The sequence below is a fragment of the Orycteropus afer genome, unplaced genomic scaffold, assembly GCF_000298275.1.
Source record: "Orycteropus afer afer isolate SDZICR_OR568_19922 unplaced genomic scaffold, OryAfe1.0 scaffold00035, whole genome shotgun sequence".
NCBI classification, from domain to species: Eukaryota; Metazoa; Chordata; class Mammalia; order Tubulidentata; family Orycteropodidae; genus Orycteropus; species Orycteropus afer.
The window spans coordinates 6,050,422-6,076,068 of NW_006921622.1; the positions used below are offsets into that span (position 1 = coordinate 6,050,422).

Sequence of the window (25,647 nt, forward strand, 5' to 3'; positions counted from 1 at the left end):
AAAATAGCCAAAGCTATAAACCCAGGGCTTCTGTAACTATTTAGATTCCCTCAAATATCAAGAATTTTGCATATATCGAAGGACAGGATTTAACTTAGTAAGGCACTTTCTAATAATGATGTCCCTGAAAAGACCAAGTTTATTTTTGTTTGCTACTACTGATTTTTGGAAACACCCTTGTCTTGGTAGGGTAAACTGGATCATGAATATTATCAGATGTAAATGTTTTCTTTTTTAGTTTTCACTAGTCATCTGTTCGAAATGTTCTGGTGTTTTTTTTTTTTTTTTGGTTGCTGTTGTTTGATTTTGTTTTTCATGGTTATTTCCCTAATGCAAACTTTCATTTTCAGACAGAGAAAGGAATATCAAAAGTATGGCAAGAAATTGAGCACAACTCCACAGATCATTGGCAGAAGGCTGTAATACTTCTAGGAAAGTTAAGGAAGTTTGAAATCATATTTCAAGGAATCAGAACGAGGGATTTGGGAGGAGGAGCTGCAATTGATGATATTGAATTTAAAAACTGCATGACTGGTAAGTTTCTAAAAATCGTTTGCATTCAGAAGCACATTTATAATCTATACATTGTATCTTTGTTATACATTTATAGCATATTTTTACCACTGTGTGTTTTGTTTGTTGTTGTACGTACAAGAAAAAAAGTCAGAGATAATTTCACAATTGTCAAAGTTACAATCACATATTATTTTAAGAGGTAATATATTCTCCATTCTATAAGAGCACAAGTAACACCTCATTCCTTCTAAAACCTCTCCTTTCTAACAGGTAGAAGTACATTTGGTTGATTTTATAACACAACTTAAAGTGTACGTCTAACATTTACATATGTTTATTTAATTGAAATTAATTTAAAATGAATCAGTAAAAAGGACATAGAAAGCTGACAGTGGACATATTAGAAATAAATTCAGCCAGGTTAAATTCAAGCAACACTTGATTTGAGAGGTAATGTTGTTAGGTGCTGTCAAGTCAGTTTTGACCCATAGTGACCCTGTGTATGATAGAATGAAACATTGACTGGTCTTGCGCCATCCTCACAGTTATCATACTTAAGCCCATCATCACAGCCAATCACTCCATCTCATTGAGGGTCTTCCCTTTTTTTGCTGACCCTCTACTTTACCTAACCTGATATCCTTTGCCAGGAACTGGTCCCTTCTGACAACATAAGCAAGTACAAGAGATGAAGTCCAGCCATTCTTGCTTCCAAGTTACATTACAGCTGTACTTCCTCCAAGGCATATTTGGTTATTCTCCTTGGAGTCCATGATACATTCGATATTATTTGCATATACCACAATTCAAATGCACCAGTTCTTCGGCAGTCTTCCTTATTCATTGTCCAGCTGTTATCCATATGAGATTATTGGAAATACTGAGGCTTGGGTCAGGCACACCTAAGTCTTCAAACTGTTATCTTTGCACTTAAACACTTTAAAAAGGTGCTTTGCAGCAGATTTGTCCAATATAATACATTATTTGCATTATTTGATTTTTTTCACTGCTGCTTCCATGGCTGTTGAATCCAAGTAAGATGAAATCCTTTAGAACATCAATCTTTCCTTCATTTATCATACTGTTGCTTATTGGTCCAGTTCTGGGGATTTTTATTTTCTTTTTGTTGAGGTATAATCCGTACTAAAGAATGTAGTCTTGATCTTCATCAAAGTGAAGGAAGTGGAAGAAAACATCCAAGCCTTAGGTTGTAATATTGATGAATTTTATGGGCAAAATATTGAACAATGCAGAAAGCATCAAAAGAAGATGTTGTTGTTAGGTGCTGTCGAGTCATCTACAATTCATTATGACCTGATGCACAGCAGAACAAAACACTGCCTGGTCTTGTGCAAGCCTCATGATTCCTCTTATACCTGAGCTCATCATTGTAGCCACTGTGTCTATATCTCCTTGAGGGCATTCTCCTTCTTCATTAACCCTCCATTTTACCAAGCATGATATCCTTCTCCAGGACATGGTTCCCTCTGACAAAATGACCAAAGTAGGTGAGACAAAGGGTGGCCATTTTTGCTTCCAAAGAGCATTCTTGTTGCACTTCTTCCAGAACAGATTTGTAGACTAGTCCTTTTAGCAGACCATGGTGCTCTTAGCATTCTTCTCCAACACCACAACTCAAAAGCATCTACTCTTCTTCAGTATTCCTTATTCATTCCAGCTCTCACATGCATAAGTGGTGATTGAAAATATCATGGCTTGTATCAGGCACACCTTAGTCCTCAAGGAGACATCTTTGCTCTTCAGCACTCTAAAGAGGTCCTTTGCAGCCAACATGCTCAGTGCTATATGTCGTCTGATGTCTTGACTGTTGCCTCCATTAGCATCAATTGTAGAACCAAGCAATGTGACATCTTTGACAACCTCAATCTATTCTCCATTTATCACAATGCTGCTTATAGGTCCATTTGTGAGGAATTTTGTTTTCTTTATATTAAGATATAATCCATACTGCAGACTGTAGTCTTTAATGTCTGTCAGTAAGTGCTTCAAATCATCCTCACTTTCAGCAAGCAAAGTTGTGTCAACTGTGTATCACAGGTTGTTAATGAGTCTTCCTCCAGTCCTGATGCCACATTCTTCTTCATGTAATCTAGCTTCTTTGATTATTTGTTCAGCATACAGATTGAATAAGTATGGTTAAAGGATACAACCCTGATGCACTCCTGTCTTTATTTTAAACCATGCGGTGTCCCCTTCTTCTGTTTGAATGACAGCCCCCTGATCTATGTACACGTTCCTCATGAGTACAATCAAGTGTTCTGGAATTCCCATTCTTCTCAATGTTATCCATAATATGTGATTCACACAATTGAATTCCTTTGCATAGTCAATAAAACACAAGCAAACATCTTTCTTGTATTCTTTGCTTTCAGCCACGATCTATCTGACATCAGCATGACATCCCTCATTCCTTGTCCTCTTCTGAATCCAGCTTGCGTTTCTGGAAGCTCTCTGTCAATAAACTGCTGCAACCATTTTTGAATTATCTTCAGTAAGATTTTACTTGCATGTGATATTAATGATTGTGTTCGATTAGTTCCACATTCTGTGGGATCACCTTTCTTTGGAATGGGCACAAATATGGATCTCTTCCAGTTGACCAGGTCGCTGTCTTCCAAATCTCTTGGCACAACCGAGTAAGTACCTCCAGCAGGGCATTTGTCTGTTGAAACATCTCAATGAGTATTCCTTCATTTCCTGGAGCCTTATTCTTTGTCAATTGCTTTAGTGCAGTTTTGACTTCTTCCTTCAGTACCAGTACCATTGGTCCTTGATCATATGCCACCTCCTGAAATGGATGAACATTGACCAATTCTTTTTGGTACAGTGACTCTGTGTATTTCTTCCATCTTCTTTTGATGTTTCATGAATTATTCAATATTTTGCCCATAGAATTCTTCAATATAGCAACTTGAGGCTTAATTTTTTTCCTCAGTTCTTTAACCTTGAGAAATGCTGAACATGTTCTTCCTTTTTGGTTTTCTAGCTTCAAGTTCTTGCACATTCCATTGTAGTAATTGGTTTTGTCTGCTCGAGCTGCTGTTTGAAATCTTCTGTTCAGCTCTTTTATCTTGTTATTTCTTCGATTTGCTTTAGCTACTCTCCACTTAATGGCAAGTTTCAGAGTCTCTTCTGACATCCATTTTGGTCTTTTCTTCCTTTCTCATCTTTTGAATGACCTCTTGATTTCTTCATGGATGATGTTCTTGATGTCATCCCACAATTCCTCTGGTTTTCAGTCATTGGTGTTCTGTGCATCAAATATATTGTTTAAATGGTCTCTCAATTCAGGAGGGTCATATTTTGGGCCTCTTGGATTTGTTTTAATTGTCTTCAACTTCTACTTGAATGTGCATATGAGTTGATGGTCTGTTCCACAATCAGCTCCTGGCCTTGTTTTGGCCGAAGATATTGAACTTCTCCATTGCTTCTTGCCACAGATGTAGTCGATTTTATTCCTGTGTACTCCATCTGGTGAAGTCCATGTCTATAGTTGCAATTTGTGTTGTTGAGAAAAGGTATTTGCAATGAATAAGTCATTGGTCTTGCAAAATTATATCATGAGATCTCCAGCTTTGTTTCTGTCACCAAGGACAGATTTCCCAACTACTGGTAACTCTTCTTTGTTTCCAAGTTTTGCATTCCAGTCGCCGGTGATAATCAACACATCCTGATTGCATGTTCGGTCAATTTCAGACTGCAGAATTTGGTAGAAATCTCCAATTTCTTCATATTTGGCTTCAGTGGTTGGTGTGTAATTTGAATAAAAGTAGTATTAACTGGTCTTCCTTGAAGGCAAATGGATATCATCCTATCACTGACAGCGTTGTACTTTAGGACAAATCTCGAAACACTCTTTGTGATGACGAATCCCACATGATTCTTCTTCATTTTGTCATTCCCAGCATAGTAGGTCATATGGTTATCTGATTCACAGTGGCCAAAACCAGTCCATTTCAGCTCACTAATGCCTAGAATAGGAGCTCTGGTAGCATAGTGTCTAAGGTACTTGACTGCTAACCAGAAGGTTGGCAGTTCAAACCCACCAGCCACTCCTCGGAAGGAAGGTTGGGCAATCCTACTTCTGTAGTGATACTGCCTTGGAAACCCAAGGAGGGGTCACTATGAGTCAGGGCCAACTCGAGGGCACATAACAACAACAACAATGCCTAGAATATCAATCTTTATGTGTTCTATTTCATTTTTGATGACTTCCATTTTTCCTCAATTCATATTTTGTACATTCCATGTTCCAATTATTAATGGATGTTTGACTCATTTTGAGTCATGTCACATTAGCCAGTGAAGATCCAGAACACTTTACTCCGTCCATATTGATAAGGTTGTCTCTACTTTGAGGAGTCAGCTCTTTCCCAGTCAAATTTTGAATGCCTTCTGATCTGATGGGCTCATCTTCCAGCACTATATTGGACAAAGTTTCAGGGCTTTTCAAAGTTTTCCAGTAATTTATCAGATGGTGTTTCACTGCTACTCTCAAGGTTTTCATATCCAGTTCTTTAAGAAGTTGAAGGCCTCTTCCTTCTTCTGAGTCTGTCTTAGCTGGAAGCTCCACTGAAACCTGTCTACCATGAGTAACCCTGCTGGCATTTTGCAGCAGCAATGTCATAGATTCCAGCCTTACAGCAACATGTAAGCCACTGCAGGATGACAAACTGATAGATAAGTTCATCTCCCTCAGTTGTTTCTAACCTCTCTGCACCTGCCAACATTAGGCATCAGCCTTAAAATAGAGCTAACACCAATCGAAAAGCAGTCCAGGCCCTAACCCATCTATCTAGGGCCCTGACCTTAAAATACAGGTGCCCCCAAGCGAAAAGTAGCCTACAAGCCCCAGGCCTACCTATTTTGGGCCCCATCCACATGAAAGAGCCACTCCCAAGAGAAAAGCAACACCCAGCCTTGGCCCTGCCTACTTGGGTCCTAGCCTTCATACAGAGCCATACCCAAGTGAAAAGCAGCCTCCAAGCCCTGGGCCCACCTTCCCAGAACCTTCCCTTAAAATAGAGCCACCTCCAAGAGAAAAGTAGCCCCCAGCCCTGGTCCTGCCTACCTTGGGCCTCAGCCTTAAAATAGAACCATCTCCAAGTGAAAAGTACCCTCCAAGCTCTGGGCCTGCTTACCTCAGGTCCCAGCCTTAGTAAACAGCTGCCCACTAGTGAAAAGCAGCCCCAGAACCCTGGCCTGCCTACCTCAGATCCTGGCCTTTAGTAAAGAGCCGCTCTGAAGCGAAAATCAGCCTCCGACCCCCGGGCCCACCTACCTCAGGCCTCAGGCTTAATATAGAGCCACACCCAAGCAAAAAGCAGCCCCCAGCCCTGGTCCTGCCTACCTCGAGTGCCAGCCTTAATAAATAGCTGCCCCCCAAGTGAAAAGCAGCCCCCAAGCCCCAGGCCTGCCTATCTCAGGTCCCAACCTTAATAAACAGCTGGCCCCAAGCAAAAAGCAGCACCCAGGACCAGGCCCACCTACCTCGGGCCCCAGCCCTAATATAGAGCTCTATACCCAAGTGAAAAGCAGCCTCCAAGCCCCCACCCCACCTACCTCAGGCCCCGGCCTTAATACAAAGCCACCCCCAAGTGAAAAGCAGCCGTCAAGCCCCAGGCTGCCTACCTCAGGTCCTGGCCTTAATAAAGAGCTATCCCAAGTGAAAAGCAGGCCCCAGCCCCTGGCCCCTCAAAAGAAAACAGAAGGAATAAATAGTCATTGCACCAAAAAGAATTGGTTGGCATTCAACCATTTCAAGAGGTAGCATATGATCAAGAACTGATGATATTGAAAGAATAAATCCAACCTGCACTGAAGGCATTTGTGAAAAATAAGGCTCCAGGAATTGACAGAATACCAACTGAGATATTTCAAGAAATGAATGCAGCTCTAGAGGTGCTTACTTGTTTATACCAAGGAATCTGGTAGACCTTGCCAACTGACTGGAAGAGAGCCATATTTGTGCCTACTCCAAACAAGGGTGATCCAACAGAATGTGGAAATTATCAAATAATATCATTAATAACACACCCAAGTAAAATGTTTCTGAAGATAAATAAAAAACAGTGTAGCAATACATTGACAGGGAACTGCCAGAAATTCAGTCCAGATTCAGAAGAGGATATGGAATGATGGACATAAATTGCTGATGTAAAGTGGATCTTGCCCAAAACAAAGAACACTAGAAAGTTGTTTACCTGTGTTTTATTGACTATGCAAAGGCATTTAACTGTATGGATCATAACAAATTATGAATAATGCGAAGAATGGGAATTTTTCACTCATTGTGTTCATGTGGGATCTGTACATAGAGGCAGTCATTTGAACAGAGAAGAAAGATATTGAATGGTTTAAAAATCAAGAAAGCTGTAGGTCAGGGTTGTGTCATTTCACTATACATACTCAATTTGTGTGTTGAGCAAGTACTTCAAGAAGTTAGACTATATGAAGAAGAACATGGCATCAGGATTGTAGCAAGGCTCGTTAATAGTCTGCAATATTCATATGACACAACCTTGTTCGTTGAAAATGAAGTAGACTTGAAGGACTTACTGATAAATAATGCTTAACAACAAAAATTCACTGCCATTGAATCAGATCCGACTGATAGCTACCCCTCCTTGGGTTTCCGAGCCGGTATCACCATGGAAGCAGATTGCCCAGTCTTCCTACTGAGGAATGGCTGGTGGGTTTGAACCTCCAGTCTTCTGTTTAGCAGTCAAATGCCGTAGGTACTATGCCAGATTTAAAATGTTACTCTAGCAAGTGAACTCGGCAAACTGCCAACAAGTTTATTCTGACTCATAGCAACACTATGGGACAGAGTAGAACTGCCCGATAGGGTTTCTAAGACTGTAAATCTTTATGGAAACAGACTGCTACATCTTTCTCCTGCAGCAGGGTTGGTAGGTTTGAACCACCAACCTCTCAGTTACAGCCAATCACTTTAACCACTGTGTTACCAGGGTTCCTTATTGTTATCAGGAGCTCTAGTGGCATAGTGCCTAAGGCATTTGACTGCTAACCAGAAGGCTGGTGGTTCAAACCCACCAGCCAATACTCGGAAGGAAGATTGGGCAATCTATTTCTGTAGTGATACTGCCTCGGAAACCCAAGGATGGGTCACTGGGAGTCAGATACGACTCAATGGGCAATGAGGTTGGTTTTTTTTTTATTGTTATCTATAAGTCAGTGGTTTACCCAAACCTAACCTTCACTTTCTTGATTCTGCGAACTCAGCAGGGATTCAATGTTGATGGGTGCATTGGGATAAGGACTGGGGTTTTGTGTCTCTTCCTATTGTGGTTGAAACTCTTGAACTTTTGGTTAGCAGCGGAGTGCTTAACCGCTGCACTACAAGGCTCCTGGGAAGTGAACAATAACTTGAAAAAATGTGTTACCATTTTTAGGCTTCTAAATGAAAAGGTTTTAAACTGCACTTAGATTTTTTTTGCAAAACTACCCAGAACAATGTAAAAAAATATTTTTAAATACATATATATAATTTTTCAGGCTACACATTTCTTTCAGAGGAATTATTGCATTTGATTTTCAAAATTGCTAGTGATATATATGCCCTCCATTGTTTTCTACACTGATTCACTTGGCAGCAAGGTTCTGAGACTGAAGAACTAAACCTGAATGCTATATAATTTTATTGTTCCTGTCACATTAAAATATCATTTCACTGAAGCAGTTAAAAATGTGACTTTAGTTTTGGAGATGTTACAGCATCTGTTCTTTTTATAAGTAGTGCTGCTTCAAAAGATTCTGCTTAGAAGTAAATTCTTTAGAGTTTGACTTCCTACCTATTTTTCCAGAAAAGGTGGCTGCTACTCAGCTACCTTATATATACTCAACTACTGTTTAAGATTGAAATGTATGTGCTTCCCCCTCCACACACACACAAATATGTGGTATAAATCCTACCCTCTCTCCTGTGATTATCATTTCATTGGGAATGGGTTGTCTTTGTCATGTTAATGAATGGGATTAGTATATGGTGGGTCTTAATTCAATCTCTTCTGAAATATAAAAGATGAAACAAGTGAGGCAGCCTAGATGGGGAAAGAGAGCCAAGCCATACAAAGATTTTCCAGGAAGAGAAGTTCAGAAGAGACAAGGACCTTTATCTAAAGGTGAAAGTAAAAGCCTTTCCCTGGAGCCAGCACCCTGAGTTTGGACTTTCAGCCTCCTAACCTCTGGTAACATAGTGCCTAAAGCACTTGACTGCAAACTAGAAGGGTGGCAGTTCAAACCCACTAGTCACGCCTCAGAAGGAAGACGGGGCAATCTACTTCCGTAGGGACACTGCCTCAGGTGAGGGGTCACTATGAGTCGGGTCCAACTCAATGGCACATAACAACAACAACAACAAACTGTGAGAAAATAAATTTGTTTGTTAAAACAATCCATTTGTGGTATTTCTTTTATACCAGCACTAGATAATTAAAACTATATATGTTACATAAAGTCAGAAACTGCATGCCCTGGGTGATCTAGAAAGCACATAGCCATGGCAAGTAGGAAACAGGATTTGTTCTTGGAGTGTTTGAGAGAACGTGACTTTGAAAAAGAAAATAGAGTTCTGAACATAATGTCAGGAGAAAAAAATCTTAGAGTGAGGAAGTGCTTGTTAAACTTTTTTCTGGTAACTTTCCTAGGAATATGTTGAATTTCTCTTATGGTTAATAACCTGATCTATAAATGATTCTGGTAATTTTAAAAGAAAAAAATCTTGAATTTCTCTGAGGTCTTAGAAACAAAGAAGCTTTTATTAAATGAAAAAAAAAAAATGAGAGGGATTATTTTCTTCTCTAGTGAAGCTGGGTGATTTCTGGATGGGTTGATTCAGGACAGACAGGAAGTGAGAGTTATTTATTCCACCTTTGCCAGGTTTAATGTTGAACTTACACTGCTGCTTCTCCTTTTGTTCTTAAACTTCTGTGAGAATTAACATGATCATAATTAATTTTATTCAACTCTATCTGACACTCAACTTATTAATATTTTAATATATTTACTGACAAGCTCTTTTCACTTTTGTAATTCTGTGTCATCAAATATAGAGGTATTATGTGATCAATTGTAGGTGAATATACCAAAACCAAACTCACTGCCATCCAATCAGATCCAACTCATAATGACTCCTCCTTGGACTTCTGAGGCACTATCTCTATGGAGCTCTGGTAGCGTAGTGCCTAAAGCACTTGACTGTTAATCAGAAGGCTGGTGGTTCAAACCCACCAGCCACTCCTCAGAAGGAAGATGGGGCAATCTACTTCCGTAGTGACATTGCCTCGGAAACCCAAGGAGGGGTCGCTATGAGTCGGGTCCGACTCATTGGCAAATAACAACAACAACAACAACATCTCTATGGAAGTAGATTGCCCAACCTTCCTTCTGAGGAGTGGCTGGTTGGTTTGAACTTCCAGACTTCTGGTTAGCAGTCAAATGCCTTAGGCACTATGCCACCAAAACTCCTAGGTGAATATACTCAACTGTATATAAAATATGTTTTAGAAAAAAGTAGCCACTAGATTTTAACAGTCGAGCTCTGGTTTGTTTTCTCCTATTGACAATTTTGAAGAAGAGAATGGAATTAAACAAAATACCTAAAAATCAGTCACTATAGCATAGTAGTCAAGAATAGAGTTTTGAGCCAAACTAACTGGATTTGGAATCTGGCTTTGCCAATAGCTATGCTTCATTTCCCTGTGCCTCAATTTCCTCATCTATAATAAGGGGATGATAATAATGATACTTGCATCATAGGTTTCTGTGAATATTAAAAATTTTAGTATGTGTTAAGTATGTAGATGTTTAGATGTATGTAAATGCGTTTAAGTATTGTTCTGGTTACCTAGTGCCACTCTGACAAGAATATATACCACAAGTGGGATGGCCTTAACCAACAGGAATTTATTCTTACTATGTGGAAGCTTTAAGTCCAAGTTCAAAGTGCCAGGCCCTAGGGGCTGGGTGAAAGCCCCTCATCCTTGGGGTCCAGCTCTGCCTCCTGCTCCTGGTCCACTAGAGCTAGAGGCTTTTTTTCACTCAGCTGCTGGCTGCTGAGGCTGAAAAACCCAAGGTTGACAAGTAAAAGTGCACAGTCCTGATGTTACCAAACCACACAGCAGGCCATTAATTCAAGTCCATTGTAAGTCCCAAGGTTGGCAGAGCATGGCAGGCTGCTCAACAAAGACACGGCTACATGCAGGGTCCAAGCATGCCATAAGCTAGAGACCATTCCCAAGGCTTCTCCTTATATACCGGAAGCAGACCACATCCCAAAGGCAGCTACTCAGATGCTTGTGGTAGATCCCAACATTAAGTTGATTGTCAGTCTCATCATAGGGAATAACTACCACCAGCTGCCCAGCCACTCCATTGGGCCTAGCCAAGTTGACACACAAACATAACTACCACAAGTATTTATTTTGTTTTTCATACTTCCATTGTTATTATTAACCATTTCATATTTTTAAATGCTGCTTCATTACCCTGAGTTGAGAAACCAAGTTTAAATCCTATGCAAAAAGATCATCATAAAATTTCTAATGGAATTGATGCCACTCCTCATTTGAGATGAAGACTTAAAATTTGTGTTAGTATTTCTCTGTTACGTCCTGCCTCAATTTCCAATTGTCAAACTTTCCAAAAGTTTTCCACTTTCTCTCAAATCTCTTGAGAATGACATAGCACATACATGAATGTGGGATGTAAGACATAGAGAAAGCTTGTAGTTTTCAGAAAATACCTAGTTTCTCTTTACAAAGATGATCTCTTCAAAGCTGCTTTACACAGAGTGATGTCTACAGTTCAGCAAATGTTAGATGGTTTCTGAATTCTATTTTTTATTAAAAAAAATCAACTACTAAATATTTTTGCATAATCAAATACTATTTTTTATGAAAGACATAATATATGAATATATATTTCTTCCCTTAAATCAGGATTGTTTATCCATGATTAATGTTCATGTCATGAAATCTCTCATATAGTAACTTACACATGAAAATATTTGTATTTCTGTTGAATGAAAAACAAATTGGTATAAACTAAGACTCTTTCACTAATTTAAAACTTCAATATAATGCCATTTCAAGACAGTTATATATAAAACACAGACTTAAGATGACCCCTTTTTAGTATTACTCATTGTAAGACTGTATTTTCCAATGTTCATTTTATACCAGAATTCTATCAAAATGTTTCTTTTGATTTTCTAAGATTTGCTTCTATTCAGATTCTCAGTGAATATTTTCTTACTGAATTAACATTATGCAACTAATAGATAACATAGAATATGATTTAAAGAAATGAAGTACTGAACAAAGATATAGATGATTAAAGTATTAATTATACATGTTTATAAATGTCATGATGGCTGTGATATTGATGCTGGGGAAAAAGAAGAGAAACTCTTTTATTAAAATTTTTATTTTGATTCTTTACTGTTGTGAAAATAGCCAGAGTCATGAAATACCTCTCCTAATCTTTCCCAGTAATAGCTAACTCGTTGCTTCTTAAAAGGAGCCACTACCTTGACTTATAAGATTACAGTCTAATTTTGATTACGTTTAAACTTTGTATTTGCAAGACTTATTTTTATTGTTTCATATACTAAACCAAACTCATTGCCATCAAGTTGGATCTGACTGATAGCAACCTTTCCTTGGGTTTCCGAGGTGGTATTGCTATGGAAGTAGATTGCCCAACCTTCCTATTGAACAGTTTATTCATTTATTTACATTGCAGTATATTATTTTACTGAATGAAAATACCATTGTTTCCTATTATATTGATTTCTGGGTAGTTTCTAGTTTTTCAGAAAAATCTAGATATGATAACATTACTATAAATACTCTTCTGCATAACTTTTCTTGCACATGTATGAGCTTTGTTGTTTATATATCTTAATAAATCCTGGCTCATTAGGTGTGCATATGTTCACATTCAGGACACATTGCCAGTTTTTCAAAGTGACTGAATCATTTTACCTCCCAAAAGCAGGTTATGAGCATTTCAGCTGTTCTACTCTCTTACCAATTTTTGGTGTTAAGATTATATTTAATTTTAGGCCTTTAAGTTAGTGTGAATAGTATCTCGCTGTGATTCCAAATGGCATTTGCTAACTAATGTAATTATTCAGTTCCTGCTCAGGTGTTCATTTTTTCCATGGTTGTTTCTTTTTCTTATTTACATTTGTAAGAATAATTCATATGTTGTGGAACCTGCCTTTTGCAAGTTATATTTATTTAAATATCTTTTACACTCTGTGGTGGCTTGCTTTTTCATTTGAATAATGGTGTCTTCAAATGAATTTAAAAAAAACAAAAAAAAAACTCATTGCCATCGAGTCAATTCCAACTAATACCTACCCGCACTGTGTTTCTGAGGCAGTAAATCTTTATGGAGGTAGATTGCCCCATCTTCCTTCCACGAAGCCTCTGGTGGGTTTGAACCACCAACCTTCTGGTTAGCAGTCAAATGCCTAGATATTCTTAAATCTTCACCTTTAGTTTTAGTGTCTCTTTTTTTTCTTAAAAAAAAATATATATATATATATATATTTGTCACAATATAATAAAGATGTTCTCCTGTTTACTTTCACAATTAATCTAAGATGACCTGGGAATTGCTTTTTCATGTATAATAAAATATAGAGCATTTTAAACTTTTATATGAATATTAAACTGAACCACTTATTGAAAACGCTATCTTTATACTGTAATCTGTAGTGTCAGATCTTCTTATCATAAAGTAATTTTCCATATGTAGATTGTATCTGGACACTGTTTTATTAGCCTCTTTGTCTATAGTTGCACAAATGCTTTATTTTGTAATGGCTGGTAATGCAATGGTTAAGTACTGGATTATTAAAAGAAAGTTTGATGGTTTGAACCCAGCAACCAGGCTGCAAGAGAAAAGAACTGCCAATTTGCTCCTATAAATATTACAGAGTATGAAACCCTATGGGGCAATTCTACTTGATCATATAGGGTCACTATGAGTAGGAATTGACTGATTGGCACACAACAACAACATAGTTTTATAATACATTTTGATGTTTAATAAAATAAGTAATCCCACCCTTTTGTTCATCTTCAATATTTTCTTAGTTATATTTTACTTTTTTCATTATGTTGATTGTGGAAACTACTGGCCAATTTTCATAAAATAATAAACTTCCAGGGTATTGATTACAAAAAAAAAAAAAAGAAAACCTCACTGCCATCTAGTTGATTTTGATTCTTAGCAACCCTCATTGGATTTCCAAGGCTGTAGATCTTCACAGAAGTAGATTACCCCATCTTCCTTCCACAGAGCAACTGGTGGGTTGAACCACTGACCTTCTGGTTAGCAGCCAAATGCCTTATCTACTATGCCACCAGAGTTCCTTAAAGTATTGATTACCAAAACCAAAAAATCAAGCTCACTGACATCAAGTCAATTCCAACTCATAGCAACTCCCGTTGGGTTTCTAAGGCTGTAAATATTTATGGAAGTAAATTGCCGTCTTCCTTCTGCGGAGCAGCTAGCAGGTTTGAACTGCTGACCTTCTGATTAGCAGCCAAATACCTTATCCTCTAAGCCACCAGAGATCCTTAGGGTACTGATTAGGATTCTGTTAAATCAGAAGGATAATTTTTGGAGAAGTGACATCTCAACCATATTGAGTCTTTCAATCTGTGGAAATAGTATTTCCTTCCTTTTAGCTAAGTATGTAATATTGATTGAATAATCTTTTGTAAATCTCTGTTGAAAAGTAATTCACATTTTAAAATAAAACTTAAAAATAGTAACTTCAATCTTTTTTTTTCCTAATTGTGTATGGCTTTTATAAAAATGCAATTCATTTCTATATATTAAACTTATATCCAGTGGCCTTGTTAAATTCACTTAATAATGCTATTAGTTATTTAGTACATTCTTTGGATATTTTTTCAATCACAAATAATTAGTCTGTGAATAATAAAAATCTTTCTAATTCTTATACCTTTAATTTTTTTTTTTCTTGATGTAGTACATTGGCTAGAAATGCCAAGGATATATTGATTAAAAGTGATGACAGTCATTCTTCATTCATTACCACTCTTACAGAATAAAGTTGCAACTACTTATAATTAAATGTGATTTTTTAAGGTTTTAAAAATACCTATTCATAAAGTTGCCTTTTATTCCTAGATTTCTGATTTTTTTAAAAAAATCGTAAATGGATGATCACTTTGTTATGCCTCTTCATCTTGTTAAGGAGCTCTGGTGGTGTGGTGGGTAAGACATTTGGCTGCTAACTAGAAGGTCACTGATTCAAACCCACCATCTTCTCTATGTGAGGAATATGAGACAATCTTACAGCCTTGGAAATCCAATGGGGGTCGTGATGAATCAGAACTGACTTCATGACAGTATTTGTGTTTTTAACCTTGTTAAAGTAATTAATTCCATAGATTAATTTTTAAATATTAAATTGGCATTTGCTGTGTAAAGCTCAATTTAGTCATAAAGCATGATATTTAATGGAAAGTGCAGTTAGATTGTTTTAAAATGGCAACTAAAACTGGGAGAGATTTTACTTATGTTAACATTGCATGAATCCAAGAGGTTTGTGGTAAGATGTAGAGTAGACTAGGACTCTCATAATTTACCCCCAAATTTCCCTTCCATGACAGGATATCACATTTAAAAAGGAAGCAAACAAATCAAAAAGAAACAAGCAAACAAAATGCTGCTGAGAATGGAATCAAAATTGAATAGGATAGGGACATTTATAGGAAAGAGAAGTTCCAGATAAAAATGTTGAAAGGGAATAGAACCACAGAACTCAAAAAAAGAGGCCATTCTATTTCTTTCAAGATATACATATATTCTCTTCAAGGTTTGATGCTAACTATGCCTGAGGCCATTGTTGCAGCCACTGTGTCAATCCGTCTTGTTGAGGGTCTTCCTCTTTTTCATTGCCAACTACGATGTCCTTCTTCAAGGACTGGTCTCTCCTGATAGAATGTCCAAAGTAAGGCAAAATGTCACCATCCTCCCCTTTCTAAGGGGCATTTGGGATATACTTCTTCCAGGACACATTTGTTCATTCTTCTTGCCATCAATGGTATATTCAGTATTTACCACTCTTTGTCAACACCATTAATTCAAAAGCATCAATTATTCTTTGGTCTTCATTATTCATTGTCCAGCTATCACATGCATATGAGGCAACTGAAAATGTCATGGCTTGAGTCAGGCTCACTTTAGTCATCAAAGTGATATCTTTGCTTTTTAACTTTAAAGTGATTTTTTTTTTCAGCCTGTCTGCCAATCCAATACATTGATTTCTTGACTGCTGCTTCCATGGGTGTTGATTTTAAATCCAAATGAAATCTTTAACACCTTCCATATTTTCTCTGTTTATCATGATGTCGCTTATTGGTCCAGTTGTGAAGATTTTTATTTTCTTTGTGTTAAGTTATAATGTATACTGAAGGCTGTAGTCTTTGATCTTCATTAGTAAGTGCTACAAGTCCTCTTCACTTTCAGCAAGCAAGCAAATTTGTATTAGCTGCATATCTCAGGTTGTTAATGTATCTTCCTCCAATGCAGATGCTGCATTTTTCTTCATGTAGTTCAACTTCTCAGATTATTTACTCAGCATACAAATTGAATAAGTCTCACAACTCTCTTATTTTAGTCTCAAAGTATCAAAGAAGACATTGCCTAATGCACACATTGCAGCCCTGCTCGAGGTGGTGTGTACAGTACATTGCATAGAAACTTCCATAGTCCAGATAATTGATAAATGTTTGCTGAATATGTGAAAACTAAGGACTAGAAATGAATCAGATCAGAAATGTTGATTTAAGAAGTATTGTGCCTAAAATAATGACAAGCCTTTTGCTGTTGTTCATCTATATTTTTTAACCAGTAGTTAATAGTCAGTCCTTACTTTGTGCAATACATTGTTCAAAGCACCTTGTATAAAGTAAGTTTCATAAAATTTAAAAAAATTAAAGATTTTAATCCTCATAAAAACCCTATGAAAAGGAAGTATTATTATTACTTCATAGAAGAGAAAAATGAGGGAAAAGTTTAAGTAAGTTGCCTAAAACCACAGAGCAGATAGCAAGTGAATAAATTAGTATTTAAACTAAGTGCCTAGCTTCAGAGCTAGGCTTTTAACCACTGACACATATACCTCTTAGTATTAATAGTAAACTCAATAATTATCAGCTGAATGATGTACTTTAATAAATAATACTTTTATTGGAAATAGAGTAACTATTCAAATTTAGTACTGGCACTTTTATAATTATAATGATGAAACATTCCCTTTGTATTTATATGCATTCTCTTCTTAAACATGAAATAAAGTTATTATTCTTATTTCCCTGTTCTGTGGAATGATTTTTCCAGTTTATAAGATTTTCTTACAAACCATAATTGAATGAATATTTGAATAAAAAAGAAAACTATCAAATTAATAATCTGTCACTTATTTTTCTATGGTTATGTTGGTTTACATCGTTACTATCCAAAAGTAAGAAATGCTTCTCTGATAGATCGAAGACTATGCTATTATTTTGCTTTATTTCTCTTTTTAGAAAAATATAATGTATTTGATAATAATTTAAAGATAACACTATAATGTATTTGCAATGTGAAAAAAAAAATCTTGATTTATGTTTGCCATTTACTACATATGAGCTAGTAAAATGAATTATAAGTTTTTAAATGGAAAGTGAAATATAAACATGACATTCAAGTGCCTTTCTTATTTGCCAGTAAAGTACATTTCCCTCTTTATCTTCCTCTATATTTATATATATGAACACACATATGTACATATTATAATGAGATATGAAAAGACCTGGAGTTAGAAAAACAAAAAGGAAGAGCACTCTTGGCATTTCTTAAGCTGTAAGAACTGAAGAAAAAATTAAAGCCTTGAGTTGCAATACTGAAGGATTCAATGGGCAAAATACTGAACAATGTAGAAAGTATCAAAAAAAAAAAAAAAGATGTAAGGAGCACACAAGGTCACTGTATCAAAAGAATTGGTTGACACTCAGCTGTATCAGGAGGTAGCATATGGTCAAGAACCAATGGTATTGAAGGAAGAAGTCCAAGCTGTACTGAAGGAACTGGTGAAAAAAAAAAAAAAAAAAAGGCTCTAGGAATTGACAGAATACCAATTGAGATGTTTCAACAAATGGAAGCAATGCTGGAAGCCCTCACTTATCTGTGCCAAGAAATTTAGAAGACAGGTACCTGACCAACAATTGGAAGAGATTCATATTAATGCCCATTCCAAAGAAAGGTGATCCCACAGAATGTAGAAATTATAGAACAATATCATTTATATCTCACGCAAGTAAAATTTTGCTTAAGATAACTCAAAATTGTTGCAGCAGTACATGGGCAGAGAAGTGCCAGAAATTTAAGCCAGATTCAGAAGAGGACATGTCTGGTAGTTAAGATTGTGTGTCAGCTTGGCTGGTTCTGAATGGCTTCATAGCTGGATGTTGTTATTCCCCAAGATCAGATTATAATCACCTCCATGGTGGAATCTGCTGTGTGACGTTAGTCAGTGGAAAGGGAGCTGCTGTTGGGGGTGTGGCCTGCTTCCTGTATATAAGGAGAAGCCTTGGGAAAGGTCTCTAGCTTTCAGCACATTTGGATCCTGCCTTTGCCAAGTCTTCATATCCTGGACTTGAACCAGTGGTCTGCCCTGTTCAAATTCCTATACTTGAACCAGAGGTCTGCCATGTTGCTTGACAGTCTTGGGATTGTGCCATTTTACCTCTCAATCTTGGGTTTGTCAACCTGAGCAGCCACCAGCTGCTTGAATCAGAAAAAGCCTCCAGCTCCAGCAGGCCTGGAACAGGAGGCAGAGCTGAAGCCCAAGGTTGAGGGACCTTCACCCCACCCCTGGATCCAGCACTTTGAACTCAAACTCCTAGCCACCTAAACTGTAAGAATAAATTCCTGTGTGTTAAAGCCATCCACTTGTGATATTTCTGTTAGAGCCACACCTGAGAAGCAAGACAACATGGAATGTGAGATATTGCTGCTGATGTCAGATAAGATGAAAGCAGAGAATACCAGAAAGATATTTACCTGTATTTTATTGACTATGCAAAGGCTTTCGATTGTGTGGATCATAATAAATTATTGATCATGTTGTGAATAATGGGAATTCCAGAGCACTTAATTGTCCTCATGCACATAGACAAAGAAGCAGTTGTTTGAACAGAACAAGGGAATCCTGTGTGGTTTAAAACGAGGAAAGGTGTGTGTCAGGGTTCCATAATTTCACCCTACTTATTCAATCTGTGTGCTGCACTAATCTAAGAAGCTGGACTATATGAAGAAGAATGTGACATCAGGATTGAAGGAAGATTCATTAAAAACTTGAAATATCTAAATAACACAACTTGGCTTGCTGAAAGTGAAGAGGATTGAAGTCCTTACTGATGAAGATCAAAAAGACTGCAGCCTTCACTATGCATTACATCTTAACATAAAACAAAAATCCTCACAACTGGACCAATAAGCAACTTCATGATGAAGTGAGAAAATAATAGTGTAGACTTCTCTTGTTTTGTTGTTTAGATGTCTAATACATTGTCTTCATAGATAACTTGAAAAGACTTTCTTTTTATTATAGCTATTTCCTTTTTTTCCCATTATAACTTGTAATGTAATGACTCCTAAGTGTCCTTTAAACAGTAATTGATCTGAAGTGAAAAATAATGCCTTGGTGATAATGATTTCAGTGCAGCACCACTCTGGATTTAAATAGAGCTTCGGAGATCTTGAAACAGTGATTGCTCTATATAAAGTTGGCAAATAAATAAATCTATAAACAGAACTCTGTAGAGTTTGACTACAAAACTTACCTTCTGGATTTAAATAAAGTTTAAATGAAAATCTGTATTTTTGCTCAACATATGAGTGTTCAAAGTTTTGTATTAAAAAATCTCTCACAATGATCTTTTAAAATAAATGTCAGAAAAGCAAAAATTATATATATACATGTGTATATACATATATGTTTTTATATATATATACACATATATACATGCGTATGTATGCCTATAAACCAAAAACCAAACTCACTGCCATCGAGTCAGATCCGACTCATAGTGACCCCTCCTTGGGTTTCCAAGGTGGTATTACCACGGAAGTACTTTGCCCAGCCTTCTTTCCAAGGAGTGGCTGGTGGAGTTGAACTTGTCGGCCTTCTAGATAGCAGTCAAATGCCTTAGGGACTACATCACCAGAGCTCCCCAGGGAAGGTTACAGATATACAAAGGCTTAAATAAAATGAGAAAGCAATTGCATAAACTTCTTGCAACAGAACAATCCAGACCAAGGGGACAGAGAGGCATATTTATTAAGAGGGGAGCATATTGCAATGTTGGGTAATACCAATAGGACCATGTGGCTGAAACAGAAGAAAATAGGGCAAAGAGATAGTTAAAGGCTTCATCATGCAGAGTTCTGCCACCAGAGATGTCTACTATGTACTAGGGATTTTCTCCAGGCCAAAAAATTAACCATACGGGTTCTGAAGTTACACTGCCGAAGTTTAAATCCTGGCTCTGACACCTTGCTGCATGACTTTGAACAAAAACTTAACATCTCTGTCCCTTAGGTTCTTCATGGCAATAAAAATAGAAATTGCCATATAAAGTCTTTGTGAGGATTTAATAAGTTAGTATCTGTCATGAATGTAGAATAGTAAGTTTTCATAGTTATTCAATAAATGTTAGATATCATCATCATCATTATATTTAATTTGATCCTTACAACAACTCTAGGAAATTGAGATTCACAGAGATTAAGTACTTGTCAAAATTTACAAAATATTACTAGCCCATTGATTTCCTTACTGATGTTTAATGGCAGAGAACCTCAGCCATATTTCGTATTATATAATAGAAAAAATTCTAAAATCATGATGAATCCCTTCGGTTAATATAGTTGCACAGCACCTGCCATAGCTAGTGTGTCAAATACACTTGAAAGAAAACAGTGACACATATATTAACTATCAACTCACTGCCATGGAGTTGGATCCGACTCATAGCAACCCCTCCTTGGGTTTCTGAGGAGTTATCATTACGGAGGTAGATTGCCCAACCTTCCTTCTGAGGGGTAGCTGGTGGGTTTGAACCACCAGCCTTCTGGTTAGCAGTCAAATGCCTTAGGCACTATGCCACCAGACCTCCCATATTAACCACTAGTGTTCACAAAAGTAGAATGTTTTAGAAATATTAGCTGAAATATTTTAAAACATTGTAGAACCCGCTTTAATTTTTTTTTTTTTAATATTTGCCTAATATTCTTTGTTACAAAGTTGTTTTATTTTGTGATTCAGAAATTCTCAATAAGGGGAGGGAGGGGGAAAAAAAACCTTATCTACCTACCCAATTAATAATAACTGATGTAAAGCTTATTTCCAAATTTTGAAGATAACTCATATCCACAGTTTTCTCAATATTCCATCATCTTGCCACCTGGCACCCACATGGCACTTTCTTTCTCTGATCCTAACCACTGCAAATTGGGTCTTCACCAGTTAGGACCCTTTCCTTCATAGTTCATAGTCCTTTCAATTCATAGTAACCCTTTGTAACAGAGTAGAACTGCTCCATAGGGTTTCCAAGACAGTACATCTTTAAAGAAGCAGACTGCCTCACCTTTCTCCTTGGAAGCAGCTGGTGGGTTTGAACCAACAGCCTTTTGGTTAGCAGTCAAATGCTTTAACCACTTCACCACCAGAGCTCCTTCCTTTCTTTTTAGCCCCTGCCAAATAGGCAAACACCATGCCTTTGCTGGCTTTCACTGCTCTGGTGAATAACCTACAGAACTCATTGAGACTACCTATGCTTATAGTTATTTATTTATTATAACCAGAAAGGATTCAAATGGAGAGATACATCAGGCAAGGTTTGTGAGAGTTCCACAAGGCTTCCATGGACTTGACATATCCTGTCCTAGAAATGGATATTCTCACCTACCCAGGAGGCTCCAAGGAGAAAGTTCCAAGGGTACCTTAGTCATTTGGGCCCCAATGCATATGCATGAATAGGACCTTAATGCATAGCTATGATGGTTCCCATGAATTAATATGCATGATTGACTGTATCCTGCCCACCTTCCTTCTGAGATTTGCTACCACTTTGGGCCTATACAACCACTAATCATTTGCACATATTTAAGAGTTGCCTGGCTGTTTCAGAAAACAATCAACCTTGATTGCTGGGGTATTCCAAGGGCTATTTTTAGGAACCAAAGACTAAGGCCAAACTAAGTTCTTTGTTCCATATATTGACAAATACTATAAAATATGAACCATATCCAGCTAGCAGTTTCTTTCTTAATATATGTGTCTACTATGAGTCAGGGCCGACTCGACGGCAAATAACAACAACAACAACAACAACATGACTATTTTTATTCTAGATTTCCTTGTGAACCATGATGCACCTTTTATACCTACTTAGGGCTAAAATTTTCTACTGAGAATTGATACTATTTTTTAAATATACTCTTTATAAGAGAACCATATATATAATCAAATTAAACCTGCTCTTTCAAGTTAAACTCTACCTATTGGTTGGATGAAATGTCCAGGGCTTCTACAGTGAAACAGTAGGCTTATTTGAAACAAATATTTTACATTTCTGCAAATATCTTTAATTAATTTAAAAAAAGTATCAAGGTCTTCTGGTAGCATAGTGGCTAAGGCACTTGACTGCTCACCAGATGGTGGTTCAAACCCACCAGCCACTCCTCGGAAGGAAGGTTGGGCAATCCTACTTCCGTAGTGATACTGCCCGGAAACCCAAGGAGGGGTCGCTATGAGTCAGGGCTGACTCGACGGCACATAACAACAACAACAACAACATCAAGGTCTTATTTAAAAATATTTTCAGAGTCTGATTGAAAATAAAATAAAGAACTTTGATTGAGAGGCAAATTGAGACTCAAAGATCCAGAGGATTTTGAACTAAATGATCCAGGGGAGAGATAGTCCAGGGAGTTTTGATAAGAAAATACAGAAGAATGTCAATAAAAATTCAGCGATTAGTTGACATTTAAGTAATAGTTACAAAATTGGGTGAGGGTACATTTGGTTGATAGGAGAGTACATATATTTCTAAATTTTTTTTTCCAAGTTCCACGGTAACCATTGATTTGGGTACAACTACCCTTGAAACAATCATGAGACCCTCTTTGCATGACCATGCTATGGGAATTTTACAAGGAGGTTAAAAATTCCTCCTGAGTAGGTAATGAAAGTCTGAAAAACCTTCCTGTAGGCAGAGACATGAACATTTATTCAGAATAGAAACAAAGAGAATCAGGAGAGAACATATTAAAAGATAAAGCTAGCAATTCAGCATCCAGCAGTGGCTAGCCTGAGTGGATCCAATATGACTGCTAACCTGCTCCCACTTTGCAGGGATACTTATACCTGAGTTTAAGGAATTGGGGATGGGGGCTACATGACTGGGAATGGAGAGCTAGGTGACTGGCTTCAGATTTGATGGCTCTGGACCCCGATCAAGAGGGGGGCCCAGGTAGTGCCCTATGACCACCACCTGTGTGTCCTCTGATAAGACACTACTGTTAGCAAGCTTTATGGCTCAAAACTGTTCTAAGGACCAGGTTGATACATTACAGGGAAGGTGATTAATACCTAATGGGAATACGTGACAAGGAGGGTGTGATAGTTGGAGCTGTGTGTCAACTTGGCTGGACCACAGTTCTGTGTGGTTTAAGCTGTTGTGATGTGGTTATTTCCATGATGGGATCAGATGATTATGTTTTGAGCAGACAATCTGTTGAAAGGGAGTTTCCCTAGGGGTGTGGCCTGCTTCCAATATATCTATAGACATTCCGGGAAAAGAGACATTCTTCTGTGGATCCGGATTCGGTTGTGCTGCCTGCAACTGTCCATGAGTGAACAATCCACCATTCGGCCTGGAGATATTGGATTTGTCATTCATTGGAGTGAATAGCTGGTACTGCCTGCCAGCCTTGAGCTCCCCAGCCCCTGTGGCTGCAAGAGGCAGGACAAACCTCCAGCTTGACATGAAAAAGCCTCCAGCTTGACGTTTGATCCAGGAACTTTGGACTTGCCAGCTTCTATAAGTGTGTGAGCCATTTTCCTAAGATAAATTTCTCTATATATACATACATATAAGCTTTACTAGTTTTGTTTCTCTAGAGAACCCAGTCTAACACAGAGGGAGTAGGGAAATGTCTTGTAGTTGTTACAGGTGTGGCTAAACTGGATGGTATCTGAGAGCCATTTTGGAGCATTGCAATTACTGATCATACACTCCACCCCCAATGCTCTGAAATATGCCTTACAATTTGCATGCCCCTCCCACCTTCACTATATCCCTTGGACCCATGTGTTGGAGTATTGCAACCATATTCCACAAATACAATATAATCCACAACATCCAAACAGCAAGATCAATAGAAATCCTAATATCGCATAGAAGAGATGACTGCACATGAATGGTAAAGAATTTATCCAAGAAGAAATGAGGTCTATGCTTAATTGCTGGATAGCAGAAATTTGGGTTTGCATATGTTGCAAAGCTTGATCAATAGTATGCTTATAATCAGGTATGTAAATACAATAGTCACTATGGATCAAAGCATATCCACACACACCCCCACACACCCCACCTTACAGTAATTAGAAGATGTAAAGCCATTTTATTTTGCAAAAGTACTTTCCTCATCAGGGTAGTGTCTGTGGATAACAGGGCAGTGGCTTGGGATGTTTCATTTACAGTAGCAGCATTATGCTTAGCAAGTGCTTCTACCTGCATCTCTACGTCTAAGTGGCAGCGATGGGGATGAAAAATCCTAGAAGATAAAACCACTAGCTGGTGAGGTGCTGTCACCAATGTTCATGATAAAAGGTATCCCAATTGGAGGGGTATGCAGACAAGGTTGTATATATTACCCTGGGGATGTAGGGACGCCCCTAGATGCGTCACCCTGTCCAATTATAAGGTAAATAGGACCAGCCATAGTTACCACAAGTCCATAGCCATCACCATGGAAAGGAAAATGCCTCAATTTTACTTTTTTGTTTTGTTTTGTTTTCCTAACCACCTAGCATTATTAATTTTAATAACAATTTTGTAGAGGTTTGGTGAAAGCCACCCCATATCCTTGCTATGGTTACCTGCTGGCCTTTCTGCACATCAGGGAAAGACAGAGTTTACTTGTATAGACACAACATGACACTACCCTAAACCATCCCATACAGCACACCTTATGGGGCAGGAAACATTAACTTTTTCTCTAATGAAAAGATCTTACCATGGGTAAAGCTCTAGGAAGGCAAAGATATATTACAAACTACATTGAAAGGGAGGAAGAATTGCTTAGGGGTGAAGACATCTTTCCAGTCATTAAGATAGCTCCACTGGGTTTCATTTCAGACAGTAACTTCCACTGCAATCCAGTGCTAGACTAGATGGGCAGTCCCCCACATACCCAGCAGTTAAATTAAATTGGTTGTACACTTCACCTACAGTAAGAGCCCAAGCTGGCTAACAGATTGCTGGAGCACCTTAAGGGTTATTAGATAAAGTTTTAAAGGAATAATCAAAGGCAAGTCTTGATGGTCTAACAGAATATAAGCAGTATTGGAGGTAGAGGTTATTCTTACCCTTGGGCAAGGTTTATGCCCTGGCTTACAATACCATACTCTTTCCCCTACTGGCCCTTCTATTTCTGGGAGGCCAGTATAATCTAAAGGAGGTACTGTGAATGCCCATATGTTCATAAAATAACTCCCCCTTTTTAATAGTGGTCCTGGATTAGTAATAGTAAGGACACTGGTGGGGGGGTGTAGCCAGGAGGTTATAAGCAATAGGGCATCTAGCCTGGCATTCTAAGGGGAAGAAATCCCAAACCACTGAGGGCTTACTTGCCAGATCCAAGGGAGTTTAATCACATTGTCCCCACTGCCTAGATCCCATGGCAAAGGCAAAAAGATAATATTTTCATGACCTGCTGCAGGAAGAAGGGCATTATCTTCAGTGGCTTTTAGCTGGATCCACATAG

At 37.7% G+C, this 25,647-nt stretch overlaps 1 protein-coding gene across 1 annotated transcript in view; it reads left to right on the forward strand.

Moving 5' to 3' along the window:
• MALRD1 (MAM and LDL receptor class A domain containing 1) overlaps nt 1-25,647 on the forward strand; it is a 1,363,654-nt gene that overhangs the window by 810,021 nt on the left and 527,986 nt on the right. The window contains exon 29 of the mRNA XM_007936352.1: nt 351-534. Within this exon, the coding sequence (XP_007934543.1) occupies nt 351-534 (184 nt within the window). The remainder of the gene's footprint in view (nt 1-350; nt 535-25,647) is intronic.